This window comes from Rhinolophus sinicus, chromosome 11 (genome assembly GCF_057876585.1).
Source record: "Rhinolophus sinicus isolate RSI-liver-muscle chromosome 11, RSI-T2T, whole genome shotgun sequence".
NCBI classification, from domain to species: Eukaryota; Metazoa; Chordata; class Mammalia; order Chiroptera; family Rhinolophidae; genus Rhinolophus; species Rhinolophus sinicus.
Genome location: NC_142511.1, coordinates 9217269 through 9238256, shown reverse-complemented (window position 1 = coordinate 9238256; position 20988 = coordinate 9217269). Strand labels below are relative to the sequence as shown.

General features: G+C 38.0%; 1 protein-coding gene across 11 annotated transcripts in view; it reads right to left on the bottom strand.

Annotated features, from left to right (window-relative positions):
- Positions 1-20988, bottom strand: part of RASAL2 (RAS protein activator like 2) — a 263171-nt gene that overhangs the window by 24117 nt on the left and 218066 nt on the right. For all 11 annotated transcript variants that reach the window (XM_019729474.3, XM_019729562.3, XM_074322349.2 and 8 more), the window contains 7 exons: positions 12562-12715; positions 10973-11071; positions 9846-10400; positions 7349-7493; positions 3485-3629; positions 2582-2818; positions 547-748 (listed from right to left, as the gene is read on the bottom strand). In XM_019729474.3, coding sequence (XP_019585033.1) covers positions 547-748; positions 2582-2818; positions 3485-3629; positions 7349-7493; positions 9846-10400; positions 10973-11071; positions 12562-12715 — 1537 coding nt within the window. The remainder of the gene's footprint in view (positions 1-546; positions 749-2581; positions 2819-3484; positions 3630-7348; positions 7494-9845; positions 10401-10972; positions 11072-12561; positions 12716-20988) is intronic.

Here is a 20988-nt window from a genome sequence, read left to right as displayed (position 1 = left end):
TCTGTAGAGAAAGAAACCGTCAGGATTTTCAGATCCCCTGTAACTCTCGAGTAGTAACAGATATAGTAAACCCTCTGATTTGTATAATAAAAACAAAAATATCTCATGGGTAAAGGTGATCAAACGTGATAGTTTCAGTATTTTTCAAAGTCCACAGTTCTGTTAGAAATTGCTATATGAGGCTTCATCTCATCCTGCTACACGTGAATAAGGTCACAACACCGATATTTGATATTAGTTTCTAGGCAAGTTTTCAGATGTTATATATACTTACTTTATTTATTTATGGAAATAAATACTCCATTAATGCAGATAATTACTTAAAAATATATGTAAATAATTTCATGGCTTTCTAGAATGTCCTGGTTTGTAGAGTACAGAGTTTACTCAGAAAAGATAACCATTTACTCCCAGATTTCTAAGATAAAAGGCTGCTTTCAACTAAGAGAAAGCATGAGTGCTATCACTCCGTAGATGCTCTCTGGAATTCAGGTACCTCAAGGTTCACTACCTCCCGGCTCCCATGACTGTTCCAGCCTACTTTACCTTATCAAGTTGGGAAACCACTTCCCACAGTAAGGAATGCAAAACTGAAAGCTCCCGGCCCAGGTCAATGTAACCATCAAAGCCTGGGGTGTTTGAGATGGTGTCAGGATTAGAGATCTCCAAAAGAAAGCGCTTCATTCCACCCCACTCATGTTCTAAAAAATCATTCATGAATGCCATGTATTCTTCTTTGTTACCAAATCTAAAGGAGAGGGCAAGAAAATGAGAAAGAACATATTCAGGAAAAGAGAGGTAATCACTTTGAGTTCACTTTCACAGAGCTATACATTTTTTTTTCTTTTGGGCAGGTAAGTTACTAATTTGTGTACTGTCTGTAAGAGATAAATGCTAAAAATATTAATACTAAAAAACTTTGAAACTTTGAATAGCTTTCTATTTTCTATCAGGTAAAGTAATAAATACCCCTGTTTTTCTGGTACTTAAAGCTCTGTAATCTAATCTTCATTGACCTACCAAATGGTTCATCAGTATAAACCTTTCAATATCACTCACTTCTTCCAAGTTTCCCACATATACTTTCTCTTCTCCACGCTGTTGTTCATGCTATTTATCTCTGCTAGAGAAGAACTTGCTCTCTTCTTTGTCTATCTAGAGTCTGGAGTCTAGCTGTCTTCAGGGACAGCGTAAGTCCATAAATCTTGTTCCGAAATAAGTTAGAAATATTGTTTTTTTTAATCAGAATTAGCTCAAATATGAGTAAATATGTGTATTTCTGCATTGGTCTCTATTTAGGGTACACAAAGTTCAAGCAGTGCACTTCTAAAGTGCCACTATTTAAACTAGAAAACAATCTGTCTCACTGAAGTTCTAATTTTTCCCTTCAGTAAGTTTGTAAAAGAATCTTGTCTTTAAACTTTAATATTGAGTAAGTCTGCTGTGATCAGTTTTGCCAGTGTGAATTCCTTCTCAATGATCTTAAAATTATTTTCTGTAAATTGTAAAAATTATACAAACTTAAGAGAAATTTGAAAACAATGAAAAGTGGAAAAAGTGTGGGTGTACCCACTGTATCACCCAAATATATCTGCTGTTGACATTTGAGTGTATTTCCTCCCTGACTGCTTTCTAACTTCCTTTAAAAAAATCTACAGAAAAGTTGAAAGAATATACAATGAACACCCATATGCTGTTCATTTTCATTAACCAACTGTTAACATTTTGCTAAGTTTGTTCTCTCTCTCTCTCTCTCTCTCTCTCTCTCTCTCTCTCTCTCTCTCTATATATATATATATATATATATATATATACATATATATATATTTATACACACACACGTATATATATATATTTTTGGCTGAATCATTTTAAACTAAGCTGCAGACAAACCTCTAAATATATTAGAACCTATTTCTCCAGAATAAAGAAAATCTCTTACATGAACCAATGCCATTATCACACTAAAACTTTTTAAACTAAATTTCACCAATTGTCCCCAAATGGAGTTTTACAGAGTTTTCTCCAATTCAGATCCAATTCAGATTCAAGAATTCAGTCTAGTCTCTTTTAGTCTAAAACAGTCCCCCTCTGTCTTTTCCATTTTTCATGACATGTGACTTGTTTGAAAGGGCCAGGCCAGTTGTCTTAGACCATGTAACCATGGAATTTATCTGATTGCTCGTCCCAACTTTTTTATATGGAGGTTTTTGCGTTTTGACGTTACTGAGACAATAGCATATGCACCATTTGATGTCTTGTCTTTTTTTTTGGCTAAAGTTTTTAATAGCTTTTTTCATTTAATAGAATTATATCTTCATTTTCCATGTTATGGTGTATTCTTTGTAAAAACTGTTTATAGTGGCTTCAAATATTCTATTGAATTCATGTACCATAGGTTACTTAACCATTTCTCTATAAAATGAATATTGAAGTTATTTCCAATTTTTTTGCTATTTATAATACCACCACAATGAAAATCTTGTAACATGAGTTATGAGAACCCCACCTCCATTCAAAGTTTAGATCTTGTGTGTTTTTAACAATGTTTCTGAAAAGTGGTTGTGGTGGTGACACCTACTTGGCAAAGTTCGCCAGGTTCTGAATGACCTTGGCAATGAGAGTCAGAGTCCGAGAAGTGCGGTCATCGGGATACTCCTGCATAAGGTTGAAAAGACTGGGAGACATAATGGCTGGGCACAGGAACCGGAGAAACAGTGAGGCACTGATGAGCCGCTCGCTGATGTCTTGCTTGCCACGGTTCAGGCACTGATGCTTCCATGATGCAAACACTTCTTTTAACTCACGAGGGAAAACACTGGGGAAGGAAAGAAGATCAAAGCCTCTCAGTATAAAAGCAGCACAACCCAAGACGCACAAGCAATTGCACTCTGGCCCAACACACCTCCGCTCTAGAGCCAGGCGGTGAGGAGGGCGTAGTGGAGGGAGCTGCCTGATTCGTGGCTGAGAGGTAGTGGAACATTCCCAGAAGCCCAGATGGAGACTGGAGAGCCAAGTCTGTAAAACTCAGGAATTAGTGTAAATTTAGTCTCGAAAAGTGGGAAAATGGCATGAGGCTCCTGACAAAACCATCTGGTTTTATACAGCTCACCATACTCTCACTAAGGACTGTTCATCAAAAACCTTCCAAAATCTCACCAATTGCTGGGGTTAGGGCAATGATCACAAATCATGAACACATCTGTTTAACACTAGTAAACATTTTAGAAAGCCATTAAAATACTTTTAGTGTCAGAGCAACGTGGTGCTAATATTCTATATGAACATTATATTTATGCAGACAGTTCAGAGGTTCTTCTGCTTACAATGGACATTTAGATTTTAGCTAAGACTATATTAGGGAAACTCGGTTTTCCCCCTAAGCCCTTCCTTTGGTTGGGAATTAACAGTTGACACTGTGATGCGTTTTACATGGAAAATGGTAAGTTCCATGAGCAGGGGTAAAGCGCTGCCGTCGGCTCACCAGTAAGAGTTGATGATCTTGCAGAACGCCAGCTCACAGCACATTTTCAGGTTGCTCTGATGCTCTGCCAGCTCACTGGACGAACATTTGCTGGGATCCACTTCACAGTTCTCATCTGACTCATACAAAGCTCTGATGAACTCCCCTGTGTGCACAGAGAAGACCGCAGACAGTTTAACCAGCGTGTCCTTCTGAGCAGAATAAAAGGATTCAGGATCTCTGTCCTGAAATGTATAATTGGGAATTCTTTCTGAGACCTGACATGGAGGGGACAAAAGATTGTTCACAAATGGTTACTGCTTTGGAATCCAAGAGTTACCACCTCCCACTTAGCATGTTTATTTTCCTGATCCTGGAAGTTGCAAAACAGCAATCCCTAACATCATCGCCATGGCATTGATAAAATAACAATGATACTACTTGAAACAATGACACAACTTTAAATCTTTTATCTGAAACCACAAACATATTTAATTAGCAGGAACTCGTTATTTTTCCTAAGGCCCCTCTATCAGGGTGAATAATATTCTTATTAGTTGAGAAGAAAAAAACAACCCAAGCTTGGTTGAATATAGCCCAGGTAAGGTTTTAAGTGCTAATGCTGGTGCCAAACATAAATTCAACTAAGGATGCCTACACTTACCTTTTGTAATGGGGACAGGCGTTCAACACAGCACACGATTGCAGCAGAACATCTCTTTATATAATCTGTACATGTGTTCCCACATAAATTTAGCTTAGAAGCCCTGTTCTTACATGCTGTCCTCTATAGGGATATGCCCAACATTCTCTGCAAGAACAAACCCTGTTTATCCTCCCCTATACCTTGGCTATGTTATACTGGCCCACGTTTCACACTGTTTTGCGCTTATTTGTGCACATGTCTGTCTCATCTCTAGGATGAATACCTTTGGAGGTCAGGGACCAGGTCCTATTCATGTTCAAATCCCCAGCCTATTAAATAGCTCCCACAGCATTGCAGGTGCTCAATAAATATTCATGAGAGCTGGTAGTATGTATTCTTAGGTTTTTATGGGCCTTTATGAAAGAGGAGTAGATCATTCAAAGATCCTTTCAAATCTATTTATACCAGTTAAGGTTCATGCTAGTTATGATGGCCTTCATGAAAGTGAACAATAATTTCTGTAATATTAAATAGCATCAGCAATACAAAGGGCATTTTCTAATAAAATGGTTTGTACTGAAGCAAAGGAGTGCTTTTAAAACTAGCTATGATAGAGGATGGGAAGTGATTATTTGGATGAAAAATGCTTTAAGAACAGAAAAGAAAGTAGCATACAGAAAAAGTAAAGGCTTTAGTGTCAGACAGGTCTAGGATCAAATCCTGGACCCATCATTTAACTGATGGTGGAGCCTTGAAAAGTCACTTAATTAGTCCAAGCTTCAGCTGCCTTATTTGGGAAATAGCATAACAACTCCCACCCTATAGAGCTGTGGTGAGGATTTCATGAAAAGAAAAGTGTTAATATGATGCCTGGCGTTTGTAGGGGCTCAACACAGTAAGTATTGCTATGTACAAACCAGGCAACTTTTATAGAGTTTCCATAAAGTGAAATGACTAAAACTAGTACAAGGCTTTTAAATATGATTACTGATTCTCACAAGATTTGTATTCAGCATGCTTTCAATGTCTCCTATGCTATGTGCTGCCACAGAATTGACCCCATTTAAAGAGGACCTACATTTAAAACAAAGTCATCAGTGTCAAATGCTCCACGTAAAAACTGGCCCACCTTTAAATTTATACCATGAATATTTTGTTTAGTGAGTTCTTTAAGCTTATACTAATTCCAGGGAAATAATACAAATACTAACCAATAACTTGTGAATTATAAGAATATTCTTCTTTTATTTTTCAAGATAAGAGCCAAATAAATAACTCAAGGGTCCGGAAATAAATTAACTGTCTATAGTGGCAGCCTAAAAAGTTTTTTTTTCCTGATTATGATATATAATCCTCCAAAATACAGCAAATTATTTTCACTTTTGAAACTATAACCTATGTCTGATGTGAAAAGTACCACATTGAAAAGTGAACCTTTTATAGGTTTGTACCTGAAAGCTGCTTACCTGATCAAAAATTACTGAGACAGATTCAATAATCCATTTACATTTTCTCTCTTCCTTTGAAAAAATTCAGAGCCAAAGTGGGTAGGGGCTCACTATGTGGTTTAAATGGAAGTTTGTGCCCAGAATGTCTACGTGTTTTCTAGGTAAACCATTAACTCATTAGTATCTAGCATCCAAATTTCATGTGCAGAAATAAGTCAACAGGTAAGGACATATTGCTAAAAAAGAATTTGTCTCTGCCACCAAGGATGGAAACCAGGCCTTTTGGGGATTTCTTTTCTAGATCTCACAGGTGGCATTTCCTGTGTGTCACAGGATGTCAACATGCGATCTGATTTCAATTAGAAAGGTAAAGGGGGTTAACAGATGGAAGAATTAGGTCTGAGGCACAGCCCGTGTGGTAAATAGTAATGGTTCAATCAAGATAAATGAAGATTGTACAATATAACTGGCAACTTTTAACTCAATTTTCTTAGAGAGTTCTTCAGGCAGTCTGAAAATAGCATCTATTTTTTTTTTTCCCCAAAGTGTATGAAACATAGCAAAACTATTCAGAGTGCTCAGCTGTACTTATTAATTTTTTTGTTTACCAAGACTTCACCACTGTGAAGTCTTTTTATTTAATGCTTACGATGAAATCTTCCTCAATCATATTATTCGAGGTTCCTGCCATAGCAAGTAAAGTAGCAACTAGAATCAATTTCTTTAATTCTTTGAAAAAGTATTTTTTGGTTATAGGGATATCCTTATCTTTCTTCTCTCCCTATATTGTAAACTCCTTCAGGGCAAAAATCTATCTGCTCATTCAACATGCCTTACTGTCTCGTGATAGTCACAGGTGACTATTGAGCACATGAAATGCGGCCGGTGCAAATTGAAACATGCAATAAATGTAAAATACACACTGAATTTCAAAGAGTGAGTATGACAAAAGTGTTAAACCTTATGAATACTTATTATACTGATTACCTGTTAATATTTGGATATGATGGATTAAATAAAATGCTATGAAAATGAATTTCATCTGTTTCTCACTACCCTTTTGATACTGTGACTACTAGGACATTAAATCACATGTGACTCTATTATGTTTCTGTAGGACAGGGTGGGTCTACATTCTGTGTAAAGTACTGGGATGTGCAGATAGAAGAAAGGACTGTTCAAGGAACTCACATCTGCTTCATCATGATGCACATCAAAGCACCCAGCACAACACTTTAGAGGCTCACGCCCGAATTTCACAACCACATCTGGAATTGCAAGTGAGTGGCCTAACCAGCAGGAACCACCAAGGGAACAAAAATTAGTTATTGTTGAAAATTCTGGAGGCCTTGAAGACTGAAATTGGGAGTTGTGGGAATTGGCGAGCGTTTCTTAGTGTTTGATGTATGATAACAAATGTTAACACTTTTAAGACTTAAGTGATGCATTTATATCATGATATAAATACCCAACCCTGGGGGAAACAGGCCACCCTCAGTAGTGACACCCACTAATATTATAACGTGTATCTCAGGAACTTGGGGGCCCTGGGGGCAGCTGCATATGCTGCTGGGCTTCCTCCTCCTGCACAAGCCGTGATAAACCCATCTGCTGTTGTTCCTTGGTGAGTCCTGCAGAGACTTCGTAAAGCTGAAACTCGAACTTGAACACCCTAGTAGGTGGCTAGAATTAAACAACAAGCAGAACCCAAGCTCCATTTGTTTGTCTCATGAGGATGAAATAACAGAGTCAAGAGAGGGAGAAAAGAGAACATGTATTTCTTCTCCATACCCAAGGCATCATGTAGGTACTGCTGTCCCACCAACTTGAGGTATTCCTCAATGGACTTGGTGGCAATGGTGTTCTCTCTGAAGATCAAGACATCATGCTCTCCACATCGATCCACCTCAGACATCACCAAATCGGTCAGAAAATCCTGGCAGAACAATGTTCAATCAGGCAGAAAGCAACTGAATAAATAACATACATCAGAAGAAACTGATGAGATATCAGACATCTTGGAAAACCTGCTTTAAAACTAAAGCTACCAGATTCATTTGAAAGGAAAAAAGTCAGGATAGAATCTTAGCGGTCACCACCCCTAAGTTTAAAATTCCTTCAAAGGTTTTCCATCGTACTTTTGACAAAGTCCATAATTCTCAGCTCAGCCTATAAGTCTCTCTATTTTCTGGTTTCTGCCTAGAAACCATTCTCTCTATATTCTGACCCAGCCTCAAGGCCCTTGAATACCCCAAGCCTTTCCTAACACACAGTGTTGTCTATTCACCACAAAGCACTGTGCAAACGCTGCCCTCAGTTCTGCTTCCCTCCCGCCATCACTCCTGCCCCACTGTCACAGAGTTCACTCCTCGGATCCTCTGCATGGTCATTTGCATATCATTTCTTCAGTTAAGCTTTCTCTGACCAACACTGCACTGAACCCCATTAGTCAGGTCCCCTTAATCCACACTCTTACAGCCCCATATATCTTTTTTCTCTGCTCTTCTCACTGTAATAACACATTTATTTCTGTAATTACTTGATTAATACCTATTTTCCTTAGGAGGCTGTAAGCCCCATGCGGCCAAAGACAGTGTCTATTTTTGTTCACCTCTACATTTCCAGCACTTAACAGTTTCTACACATAGTCGGTATTTAATATGTAACAGTTACAAATTGGTCCACAGTACCAACATGGGATTTCTTAAACTAACACCTGAACTTAGTTTCTAGGCAATCTGTCTGCCCCCGTCCCCGCCAATGTATCCAAGGAGGACAGCATAAGGAGAAATACAGTCCTTAAGAAACAGTGGCTTCATTTCTCAACAGTCTTAAAGAACTTGACGTAAAGTTCAGTGTTTATTGCTGTTCAGTTTGAAACGTGGTAACAGGTATTTTCAATATTATATGTTTATTGGATATATTAAAATCTAAAAACCAAAAACAGAGGGAACATGTTGACTTTAAAATTAAGCATTTTAAACATTAATGGGATTTACTCTGGGGCAGCTTAACAATGTAAAAGAATTATAGACTTAATAATCACTATCAAATTCTTAGGCTGAGAGGCAGGAAAAATCATTTGGGGAGCGGAGGGGTAACATTCCACATCTTGATTGTGGCGATGGTTTCAGTGGGAGCATTATCTGCCAAAATCATTCAATTTTTCACTGTAAATGGGTAGAGTTTATTGTATGTATATTATAGTTCAATAAAGTCATTAAAAAAATCCTACAGGTATCCTGAACTTTGGGCAACTGAACAGCAGAAAGAACATATCTATACAATTTCAAAGATGACACTCAAAATTTTAATGACATCTCACCCCAAGTTCTTAAGCTTTTTTAATTCCTGAAAGCTGAAGATTATCATCAGTAAACCCAACCACAAAAATGATAATCAGTAGAAAGGCAGATAAGAAACTAAATATTGAACATATTGACATATTCTGATTTGTATCAAGAAATCTTAATAGCACTTTATTTTATTGTTTGGTTCTAAATAAAATTATTCTAACTTTGAACTCCTCTGGGTCTGAAATACAATTTTACCATGACCAACTGGCATATAATAGTGACTCAGCTAGTTAAGTGAATATGCCTCATGAGGTAATAATTTTTATAGTTCAGGCTGATCAAAGACCATCATTTGGTTATTGTTCTTCACACAATTAGCATAAATCTCTTTTTTCATTTTCCTACATTTCTCCTGCTATCCAGGATGAAATGAGATAAGGCTATCATGACATAACTACCAATTATGTAACATCCCTTGGTATTTTTACTCCAAATATAGATTTTAATCCCATGAAGACTCTCACTAATACCCAGCATGCTTCTGGAATACCTCCTTCCGGGACCAGAGGATATGTCATAGCGTGCAGGAGTAAAACCACCTTATAACACACTCTGGAGTCAAAGATAAATAATCTTGAATACACAGTAGCATTATCACGCCAATACTACCATTTATTTTGTCAGACAACATAGGGGTATCTCCTTCATGCAAATGGATGAATATGTAATATCTAAATAAATGGGTGAATATATAATATCTGAATAAACAATCTCTAACTAAATATTTGTGGTCTCTCCATTTTGCTTCTTGAGTTTTATAATCCCCATCTTTTCTGGATCTAAGAACTACTAATGTCTTTATTCCTTTTTTCTTTTTTGACCATTAGCAAAGTATATTTCCCTAATTTGGCTCTTCACAGTACCGTATGTGTGTTTCTTCATAAAAGGTGGGGAAGAGATTTTGGGTAATGCAACCCGCCTTCTCCACTTACCTTGGCTCTGCCAGTACTTTGAAGAATGTGCACCAAGGCACAAGCCAACTCCTCTTTATTCCTCACACTAATCACTGGTTCAAGGACAGAACACAGCATGGTGTAGTTGCTGGTGACGAATTCTGCGAATTCTTTGTATTGCTCCATAGGCAGAATAGTGATAGTTTGGAAACGTGATTTAATGCGAATAGAAGGGCCTCCCGTCTTTCCTTTGTTGGGGGTAGGTGTACTCACTGGATACCACTTTTCTACAAATTGGCGACCAGTCACACTGGCAGTGGGGATGTTGACTAGCCCTACATAATTATTCTTGTCCTTTTTTTTCTTTTTTTCCACGTCTTTATAAATGTGAACTGTGATGCTATGAAGAGGTGGAAGGCTGTAGAATTCAAAGTGTTCACCCCAGAAAATATTGTCTGCTTTGGTCTTGCTGGTTGTACGAGCAAAGAGAGTATCGTCAAGGCACAGTTCACAGAAATATTTCTTTTTAGGGGCGAGGTCCTTGGCTTCAATGATCCATAAACGGAGAACATTTTCAGCTCGTCGGCAATTGTCCTGTAAAGAGGTAACAAAGCTGAGTTTGAGAGCTGAAATCCCAGAAAGACAAAATTTCCTTTTAAAATAGTTGATGTTGATTATATATTTTTATTATGGGTAATCAATAAATAATGAAAGGGATTGCTATCTCATTGTTCAGGATAATAGCAAGCGCTAAACAAAAATGTATCGGAATCTTAGAGAGCCACATACATACATTCCATTTTACTTGGGTTAAAAAAACATCATCCTGTAATACAGGTTCTCAAGTCACCAGCCTAGTGGCAACTGGACTAATGTCTGCAAATAAAAAAGAGATAAGTAGTTAAGAAACTTGTATTCTGGTCTGATTTCTATCATGTACTAGCTTCTGACTTGGGCAAGTCACTTAACTTCTCTGAGTCTTTTTATCCACACTGGTAAAATCATGATAATCTCCACAGTAAGATTATTTTGAGCATAAAATGGCATAATACACAAATGTGTTTAAAAGGCTCTATAAAAATTAAGGTATCATTGCTGCATTTATCTTTTATCAATTAACTGCTTATAGAGTTATACATTTTTTAGACACTCAAAACCACTATTACCTTATTTGGTTGAACTGTCCTGCGAAGGTTTTCCATCCACTTATCCCTCTCTGAAGCAGAGTTACAGCTGAAGCATTTACTTCCACTTAAATAGGTAACCTTCAACATAAAGATTAGAGATAAGGAAAAGGAAACAAACATAGGGCTCAGGGGCTCTAGTTTCCTTGTTGCACCATTTAAGAATTAGGGATGTGTGATGAGCCCAGTTCACACTATAGGAAACCAAAATGACATTTGCCAGCTTTGTGATTTCTGTACCTACGTCTATATCCACTTTTGGCTTCGCATCCTCACTCATCTCCAGGTATGAGAACAAAGGCCACTGACAATTCAGCCCAGGGACTGAAAACTATTCAGAAAGATTGAAATGAAAAACCTTTCAGGCCACATCTTCAATTACCTGCAAATGCATATGCTCAGGTCTGAGTGAGTTAATAAAAAATTACTAAAAAATGGAAGAGCACCTCTAAAACAGCTTATCCAATTTCTTGGGACCACCTTCACTGTAATATTAAATAAGGTACTAAGTGAAATTGAAGAGTTACCATTATTGGGTTACTACTGCTTTGGAACCCATTTCTCCTCCACTAGGCAACCTATCTGTTGATTTCTAGTCTTTATTAGGTTAACTGACCACTATCATCACTGTTCTTTAAAAATGAAACATATTATTTATCTATATGCCTAGCACCTAACACTGGGCTTGGTATAACCTATTGAACTGAGTTCCACAAATACGGGACAGTTCAAGCGGCTTATAAAAAAAACCCTAACAAATGACCTGTCCAAATTGCTAAGTGTGCTGACATATTAACTCACTCTCAAGTTATAACCTAGTGAATCAGATTAAATTATATATTCTGATCGAATATGCTAGCTATTAGCCACATACGCCTAGCAAGTATCTAAAATGAATGTAGCTAGTCCAAACTGAGAGGTGCTATAAATGTAAAATACACGAGATTTTGAAGACTTAGTACCCCCTCCCAAAAGAATATAAAAAAAATCTCTTCAAAAATGTTTATATTAGTTACATGTTGAAATGGTAAAGGAAAGTTTGTTCATTCAAGATATTAGGCACCTGCAATGTGCCAGGGACAGGCCGAGGTGCATGGATTATAAAAATAAGTAAGATATGACATGGTCCCTGATTTTGAACTGCCCACGTTGTAGTTAGAAAAATTACGTTTTGATTTATTTCCTCAAAGAACCATTATAATTGGGGGCTTAGACTTTCAGGAGAAAAATAATAACATAGTGAGTGATATCTTTATCAATACCAAAAAATTGAAACACGAATTTAATGTTAGTCTTGTGGCCTCTACTGAGCATGTACTAAGAATCCATTTATTTTGAAAGGAGATTAAACCAAAAGGAATGAGAAGCCATCATTAAAACATTGATCGGCAGTATAATGAGATGAATAGATTTCCAAACCTTTTCCCTGCAATTTCCAATACCTGAAAACCAGTTAAGATGATCGAATCACGAATCCCATAGTAATGAAATCACTGTATTTGAATATAATTCATTACATACAAAATCTGCTTGTTGTTTAACTGCTCTTCCTTCTTTCTACACTTTTTTACCTCGAAGCAGAAGTCCTGCCCAAGGATGCTACTATGCAGCGGTTTCACTGATACGGGCTCCCCTCTCCCAAGGTCCAAACATTCCACGGCACTGCATGGGCTCAGCAAGGATTCATGGGAACGGGACTCCTTCAGTTTAGGCAGCCCACGAGACCTGGAAGTAGAAACAGGCATTTAAAACAGGGCAACTACTTGGTCAACAAGGAAATGAAGGTCTAATGCAATGGAGGCTAACAACAAATGTATAAATGCCTAAGGAGAAAATAAGTGAGGAGCAAATGAATAGCTAGTCTGTAATGGCCATAATGGTAACCATATTCATGTGGCACATATAAACCATATATATATTTGTATGCGCACATATATACTTTTTTCCTCAATAAAGCACAAAAATGTACTATAATTTTACTAGTCTCAAGGGAGCTCAAAGCTCACTCCTGTTTTGGAGATGGAGAAATATATACTCAAGGTTACCTTATATGTTCTTATTTATGCAGAGGTATTATCAAAAGACACATTCGTTCTTTCTTTTTCTTTTTTTCCATGTATAGCTTTACCCTCTTCTATCAGTGATAAAATAGTAGTGGGTAAATCCTCATTCTGTTTCTTTCTGCTTTGGCAGAATACACACACACACACACACACACACACACACACACACACACTCAAAGCCTCGCTTTTCAGCACAAGACCCTGCCTTTCAAAAGGTCTGATTTCCATCTCAATATGACATTCTTTCCTGGCAAGCTTTTGGTTCTCTCCATGCTTTACTATATAAATATGAATAAAGAATAAAATGCCTTGAAGAAACCTCCCACCCGCCAAAGCAATGTTCAAACGCTCATGTAGAAGAACAGATCTTTGTCAGCAGCATTCAGCCATCCTGACTGACTTTGTTTCCTCGCTGTTTAAAGAAAAATGCTGGGAATCATGGCTCTTGTCATGACAGAAGCTAGAACTGCTAGCCTCCCCCTTGGAAAAATTAACGAAGTCAAACAATAGACAGCACAATATTCTTGAATCCAGAACTGAATGGCCAGGCTGTTTCACTCCATAATTATAGCATTTATTGACTGAAACACCCAGAGTTAAAGACATATATTTCAGCAGAAGTACCTAGTAATAGGGATAAAAAGAAATGCCTTGTGTCAAGACATTTACTTTTTTGTGGAACATTACATTTAGCAGCTTCATTCATTTCTTTGAAACAATCCCATTAACATTAAAAGGAACTGAAATACTTGATGTCAGAGTAACTTTCAGTTAAATTATAAAGTAATGAGATACAGGAAAGTAGCATTAAAGGCTGCTCTTTCCCTGTTTCCATTCTAGCATCATTTAATCAAACACACAGTAAGAAACATCTTGAGCAATAAAGCTTTAGTCTATTCTTTCCACACACAAAAAACCAAACACCATTTAATATTTAGAGTAAAAAAACGTGTGCTCTGATATTCAGCAGTCTTTTAAAGGTCAAAAAGTCAATAATTATTATTTATCATGGATAATACAACATACGCACAAAAGCCACCTAATGTTTTGTACATAAAAATATAACAATGCAACAGCTCCACATTTATTTCCTTTTGCTGTATTGGAAAAGACAATGACATGTTATATACTGCAAACATAGCACAACAACTATAAATAACTAAAACAATTTAATGTTAATGTAATTACCATACAACCTTTCCCCAAATGCCTCCTAGGAAGCCTGGCTGAGGCAATAGGATACTGTAATCTTTCTTAAACACAGAAAACAACAATTCCATCCCACTTTTCTCAAGAGGAGTTGTTTGGAGGGAAAAAGCCTCCCAGGCTCCTGCCTCTCAGCAGGAAAGTAAAAGGTATCCTTAAAATAGGAGGTATGACAAAAGGCTTAGTTTTATTTTTAAAGTTCTCTAGGAAAATATTCTAAAACACAAATTCATTTTATTTCAAACACAATCAGTGTCTACCTACAGGAAGCAATGGTATAGCCAGCTGGCAGTGCAACCCCAAAGCATCGTGGTGCCACATGTCACAGTGTAGCAAGTCACTTTCTGAAAACTACAGCTCAGAAAACAACTCTCTGCTTAGAAGACAAGAACCCACAGAAGACGGTTCCCCTGCTGCCTTCAGTGACTGATAACGTCTTTGGGTAAATGTTTTCCAGGCATAATTTCCAGTCTCAGTAGAAGCAGAACAGAAAGTCAAACACCAGAACGTGAAGTCATCATCCAAACGGAGAGCAGGGTAGGTACTGTTCCTTCTCCTCTTCCCCAGGCTGCACCCAGCCCCTTAGGTAACACAAACAAGGTTCCTGGGCTCTAGGCTGGGCCTGTTGCCATGGTGCTACACCTATGAGGAGACAAGAGCCGAAGCAGCAGGGAGAAGCTGACTCTAGGCGCACACTCTGCAAGCTGGACCATTTTAAGACAGAGAGGAAGGAACGGCAAGGCTCCTACCCATTTCCACTAACAATTTCTCAGAGTCAAAGGCTGTAGCAAAAAACTGAGGCAACCTGGGGTGGAGGAGAATCTCTCAACTCTACTAGGGAACAAAGCTGAGAAGCTTTCGCTTGCTCCCTATGGGATCCCCATATCTAGCCCCTCCTAGAAGGTATTTGCTACACCTCACCTTGCGAGTCCAATCACGACTGTTCTATTTCCTGTGCAGTGCTTACCCTAGTTTAATGTTTCTAGGTATGATTTTACATTGTCTTATCTAGGTTACACATTCTTTTTTTCTTTTAGAGATCAGTTGGAGAAAATTCTTTGTTCACTGTATTTCCAATGCTGAACAAATTTCATTTTGACACTCAGGTCTAACTTCCAAATGCTGCCATAAACAGATATTACAACCAAGCCATCAGTAATTAGAATTCAAAGTTCCTCCTAGTTCTTGAAACTGCAATCATTGATACACAGTTCAGAATCTCCTACAGGTCAGCATGTATGTATATACACACCTGCACCCACACACTCATGAAGTGAACACCGAAATCACTATATGTTCAATGTTACTGCTGCATAAATAAGCAAGCCTTTCTTGTACTGGGAAGAAAGTGTCTCTGAGAAGACGGAAGTAATTCCCAGAGAAGCAGGTTACAGTAAACAGGAAGATCAAGTGGCCTGGGAATGCCTGGAGGGGGAGGCTTTATCTGTGCAAATATGTTGAACAGTAGCATTAGTAATCTCAAGTCCCCTGCAAATCTGGTTTGCCACCTCCTGTACCTTCATATGGATTGATTTTGATCTGCTAACTAGAGAGTTTCAACAACTCTGGTTGGCAGTTTACTTCTCTAATGGAAAGTAGAATGTGGATTTATTGAGAAAATGACACAAGTTTAAAACAACATTTCCCAGTCCAGTCCAACAACAGCCTTCATCAAGGAACCTAGCCTCAAAAGTGGACCTTGTGAGGTCAGGGTTCTCTTCCCGACTCCCGCACTCCTACCCCACAATCCCAAACACCATGTAAGGATAATTCAGGGCTCCAATATGACTATCCCTCCATTTATCAGCGAAACTGCTTCTCGGAAGCAATTTCACTTCTAATTAAGGAGCGCCATATTCTTGACATTTTTAAGGTCAGCAGCCAACCTCGATTCCTGTGTAAACTCTAAGACCTCTACCAACGTGACCGGTAAGGGTTAAAAACCTAACTGCTTTGGTGCTGAAGATTACCTGCTGCTCCTGACCTATTTAAGAGATAAACCAACTACAAGGCAGGAGAGGCTTTCTATTACTTGCTACAGTGAATGAGTGTTATGTTGCTTTAACCCACATCCTTATCTGAAATGAGTCTTAAAAGACAAAAGGGAAGGGTGGGGAGGTGAGGACGCAATGCACACACTACTGGACGCACCAATGAAAAGGAGTCAAAGAACTTTGATCAGTGCAGTGTTAAGTCAAACACAGCTGGATGTTACTCAGCTTCACCACCCAATTTTTTAAAAAGCCCTATTTCCCCCAAAGCACCAATGGTGCTCAGATGTCTTGCCACACGTTGACAGATGCAGTTCCAAACTTGGGAAACTTTAAATTAAAAATGCTTATTGCCACACAAAATCCTGTACTCCGGTGCCGGTGAATTTCTGCTTGGCTCAGCCGTTTTGATCCAGCCGGCTGCACTGAACTGTTGAAGGGACAGCTCAGCCATATGCTGGGTGCAGCCATAAGTATACGCTTGTGTTCACCAGTATGTATTCCCAGGGCACTGCGCCTCATCAAAAAACTTCCCAGGTAGTAATTAACAAAATTTGGTATTCTAATCTCTACCGGCAAGTTTACTTAGGGTCTAATCAGTTTGTTAAAAACTGCATGTGAGATCTCACTTTGGGAAAAATGTGGTGCTACTTGTTCCTTGATTTCAACAGTTTTCCAAGCTGGTAGCCAACTGACATTTTTTGTTTGAAAGAGCAGATCCTTTCTGGTACTATCATTTTAAAGGTTTCCCTTCCTGAATTAAAAAGGGAAGGAAAAGAGGGAGGGAGGGAGGGAAGGAGGGAAGGAGGGAGTGGGAGGGAGGGAGGGAGAGAGAGAGAGAGAGAGAGAGAGAGAGAGAGAGAGAGAGAGAGATTAAAGCTCATTTGCCAGAGTCCTACTTGTGTGCTAAAAAAAAAAGAAATATGTCCTCACTAAGGATCCTGACAGCACTGGCTGCACTGGTTTACCTGCGGCAGTTAAAGCCAGTCCCTAGGGCTTATATTACTCACTGATTTTTATGTTAGCTAAAAAAATAAAAAAATAAAAAAAAGACAACCACTCACACACAAAAAGCTATTTATGGAAACATAACATATACTGCTAATCTTCCTTCTCCCTGTTCTCAGTCTCTAGACAGGATGGTCTAATGAGACCAGCTGCTAATGGTAAAAAAAGAATACTTGTTAGCCTGAGTTGTCACTTAAAATGAACAAACTCTTGGAAAGGAAATTTATCTTCACAGACAAAAATGACATTCAGCCTATTTTGGTACATATATACGTATACATACAATGAAGATGGACACAGAAGGAAGACAAGATTATAAATTTTAAAGCATGTTCTAGAAGGCAGAAAATTCAACTGGCCTCCAATGACAAGACACTAGGGAACAATCTCTTTACAGAAACTGGACCATATTGTAATACACTCTTTTTGTGTGTCCTTAAATTGCAAATGGAATAAACTCTATTAGTGCCTATTAAACAATTTAATATAAACACAAGTATAGTGAATTTAAAACCCCCATGGAACTAAACCAAACCATACTCAAAAACCAACTCAACTAACATACTTACTAGATAGGTAATGGATGGGTGGAAAGACTAATAACTTTTCTTTCTCTTTTTCCGAATTCAGTTAGACTTTTAGTCTCATTACTGCCAGAAAATTCAGTATAAAAGAGGAAAAATAAACCGATGTTCAATGACATTTATTTGTTAATCATTCCTAAATTCATAACTATCTGCTTTCCAGCTAGTTTCTAATTTGGTTGAATAAATGAATATATGTATGAATCCATCTATCTATCTATCTATGCAGCCACTAATAACCTGCTGTGCATTATATGTCAGGCACTGCACCTCTAGGGAGATGGAAGGAACACCGTGGCAGGCAGACTCCCTGTAGCTGGCTTGGCTGGGGCAAGTCTGCAGTTTCTATTATCTTGGACTGAACACAAAAAAATTCAGAGTCAAGACCTTTTATTTAAAGCAACCACAGATTAAATAAATGGATCATAGACCTAAGCATAAAAGTGAAAAAGCATAAAACTTCTAGAAGAAAACATAGATGAAAATCTCCTGGGACACAGAAAACCCCCATAAATATTGCTGGTGGGAACGTAAAATGGTACAGGTACTCTGGAAAATAGTTTGACAGTTTCTTATAAACCTACACATGTACATACCATACGACCTAGCAATTGCACTCTTACATATTTACCCCAGAGAAGGGAAGACATGTGTATACAACTGCTCACAGCTTTATTCCTAACAGCTAAACACTGGAAACAACCCAGATGTCCTTCAGTGGTTAGACACACCCTGGTACATCCATACCAGGGGCTACTACTAGACAGCAGTTACAAGGAACAGAGTACTGACAGATGCAGCCACTTGGTGGATTTCAAGAACGTTCTACTTGGCGACAAAAATGGTGACAAAAATCCAATTGTAAATTGTTACATACTATCTGATTCCATTTATAGAACTTTCTTGAAATAACAAAACTATAGAGATGTAAAACAAATTAGTGGTTGCTAAGAGACAGGGATGGGTGGGGGAGGAAGGTGTGACTGTAGCCCAGAAAGTTCTTTCTGATAATGGAACAATTCTGTTGACCATGGTGGTGGTTACACAAATGTATACACAGGACTAAATTGCATAGAACTATAAAGATACACAAATGAGTGCATATAAAAATTGGTGAAACCTGCAAAATGTCTGTAGTCTAGTTAATAACATTGTACCAATGTCGATTATCTGGTTTTGATATTATACTACAGTTATATCACTGTTGGGGAAAGGGTTTGCAAGACTCTATGTACTATTTTTACAACTTGTGAGTATATACATTCCAAATAAAAAGGTAAAAGACTAGTTCTAATTACTAGGAGAAACTCAAGAAGCTGAGTATATTGTTCCCAAATCCCCCCACAAATGATCACCACACTTAGCTACAGGTATCTCCTGACAAAGAACAAACAAGCAGCCTACTTTAGAACCAAGCTTTGTCAGTGAGCCTCAGAACTGAGGACTTTACTCTGAAGGTTTTTATTTGAGGGACATTTGAAGGGGGTGAGAAAATTCTACTACATGTGCTTGTCTTTACTTCAAGACTTGGGTAAATTGAAGCAGCATTTCCAGAGTAAGGTTAGTTGGCAACCTGACAGGCATTCAGAATTCCGGAATGCCTGACAATGTAGTAGGACCACTGTTTTTCAGCATTCCCTAGTTTTTCAAACTTTTCAAAGTGCATTTGAATGGAAGGCAGAAATATCAAGAGTCTTCTGTCCCAACACCCTCCCACGTGACATAGCTTTAATGTGAAAACGCTGCCAATATTGATCCTAGGAAATCACTTTACTGGCTTTTATCTGATTAGATGGCTTTGGAACAATGATGACTTTGTGACATCCTATTGATTTTACCTCTAAAATGTTCTTCCGATCTTGTCTCTGCCTCTTCATTTCCACTGCCACTACCCTCCTTTAGATCCTTCATCATTTCTTACAAATTGCTTTTTGCTAACTAGTCTCTTAAACTTAGTCTCTGCAAACCAAGTCATTTGAAATTCCATTGCTGGATTAATCTACACATAATTCTGATTAGGTTATTTCCTTGCTCAAAAATGTTTAAAGGTTCCCCGCTGATTATACAATAAACTCCAAACTCCTCAGCACGACACTCAAGGACTGTCCTGTCTATGGAATGAATATTGGGTTGAAAATAACTTCCACTAAGAATTTTGAAAATATTGTTCCATTGACTTCTGGTTTTCAGTGTTTCCATTGAGAATTTCAATGCAACCCTCCACTCCTCCTTTCATATGTAACCTAGTTTTTCTTTCTAGAAGCTTTTAAGGTATTTTTAAAGGCTTGGTGTTCTGATATTTCATGATTATGTGAATTGATGTGTGTGTGTGTGTGGGGGGGACTTTGGTCTTTTTTCATTCACTGCTCAGGGAATTCAGTGGCCTTTTGAATGTGGACATTTATGTTTTCTTGTTTTGAGAAATTTTCTTGTATTATTTCTTTGACAATTTCCTCTCCAAATTTTTTCTATGTTCTCTTATACTAGAATCTTCTGGGTTTATTTTCTCATTTTCTGTTCCACTTTCTGGGAGAATGACTTAACTTTAGCTTTTATATTTTTAATTTCCAAGCTCTCTCTCTTGTTTCACTGATGTTCCTTTTCTTATAACATCTTGCTATTGTTTCATAGATGCACAATCTTATCTTTTGAAAATATTCATTATGCTTTGAAGTTGGTTTTGGCTCCATCCATTCTCTCTGTTTCTTTCGCATTCTTTTTTCTCCCTCCTAATTATTTGTTTTGTCTCTGTCATTCATGTTGGAGACTTTCCTCAAATATCTGGAGATTCTTGGTTATCTGTTTATATTTAAAAGTAAAGCACTGAATCGGGGGCGGCCAGTTAGCTCAGTTGATTAGAGCGCGGTGCTCTTAACAAGGTTGCTGGTTCGATCTCCGCATGGGCTGCTGTGAGCTGCGCCCTCCACAATTAGATTGAAACAACTACTTGACTTGGAGCTGATGGGTCCTGGAAAAACACACTTTAAAAAAAAAAAAAAAAAAAAGAGTAAAGCACTAAAACGCTCAATGGAAGCTTTGTGTGCTGTAATGGAGCTTCCAGACTAATGAGCTTCATCGCAGAGTACTTCCTGGCCAGCTGTTTTTTTTTCTCCCCCTAAGATAACATCTTTATTGACGTATAATTC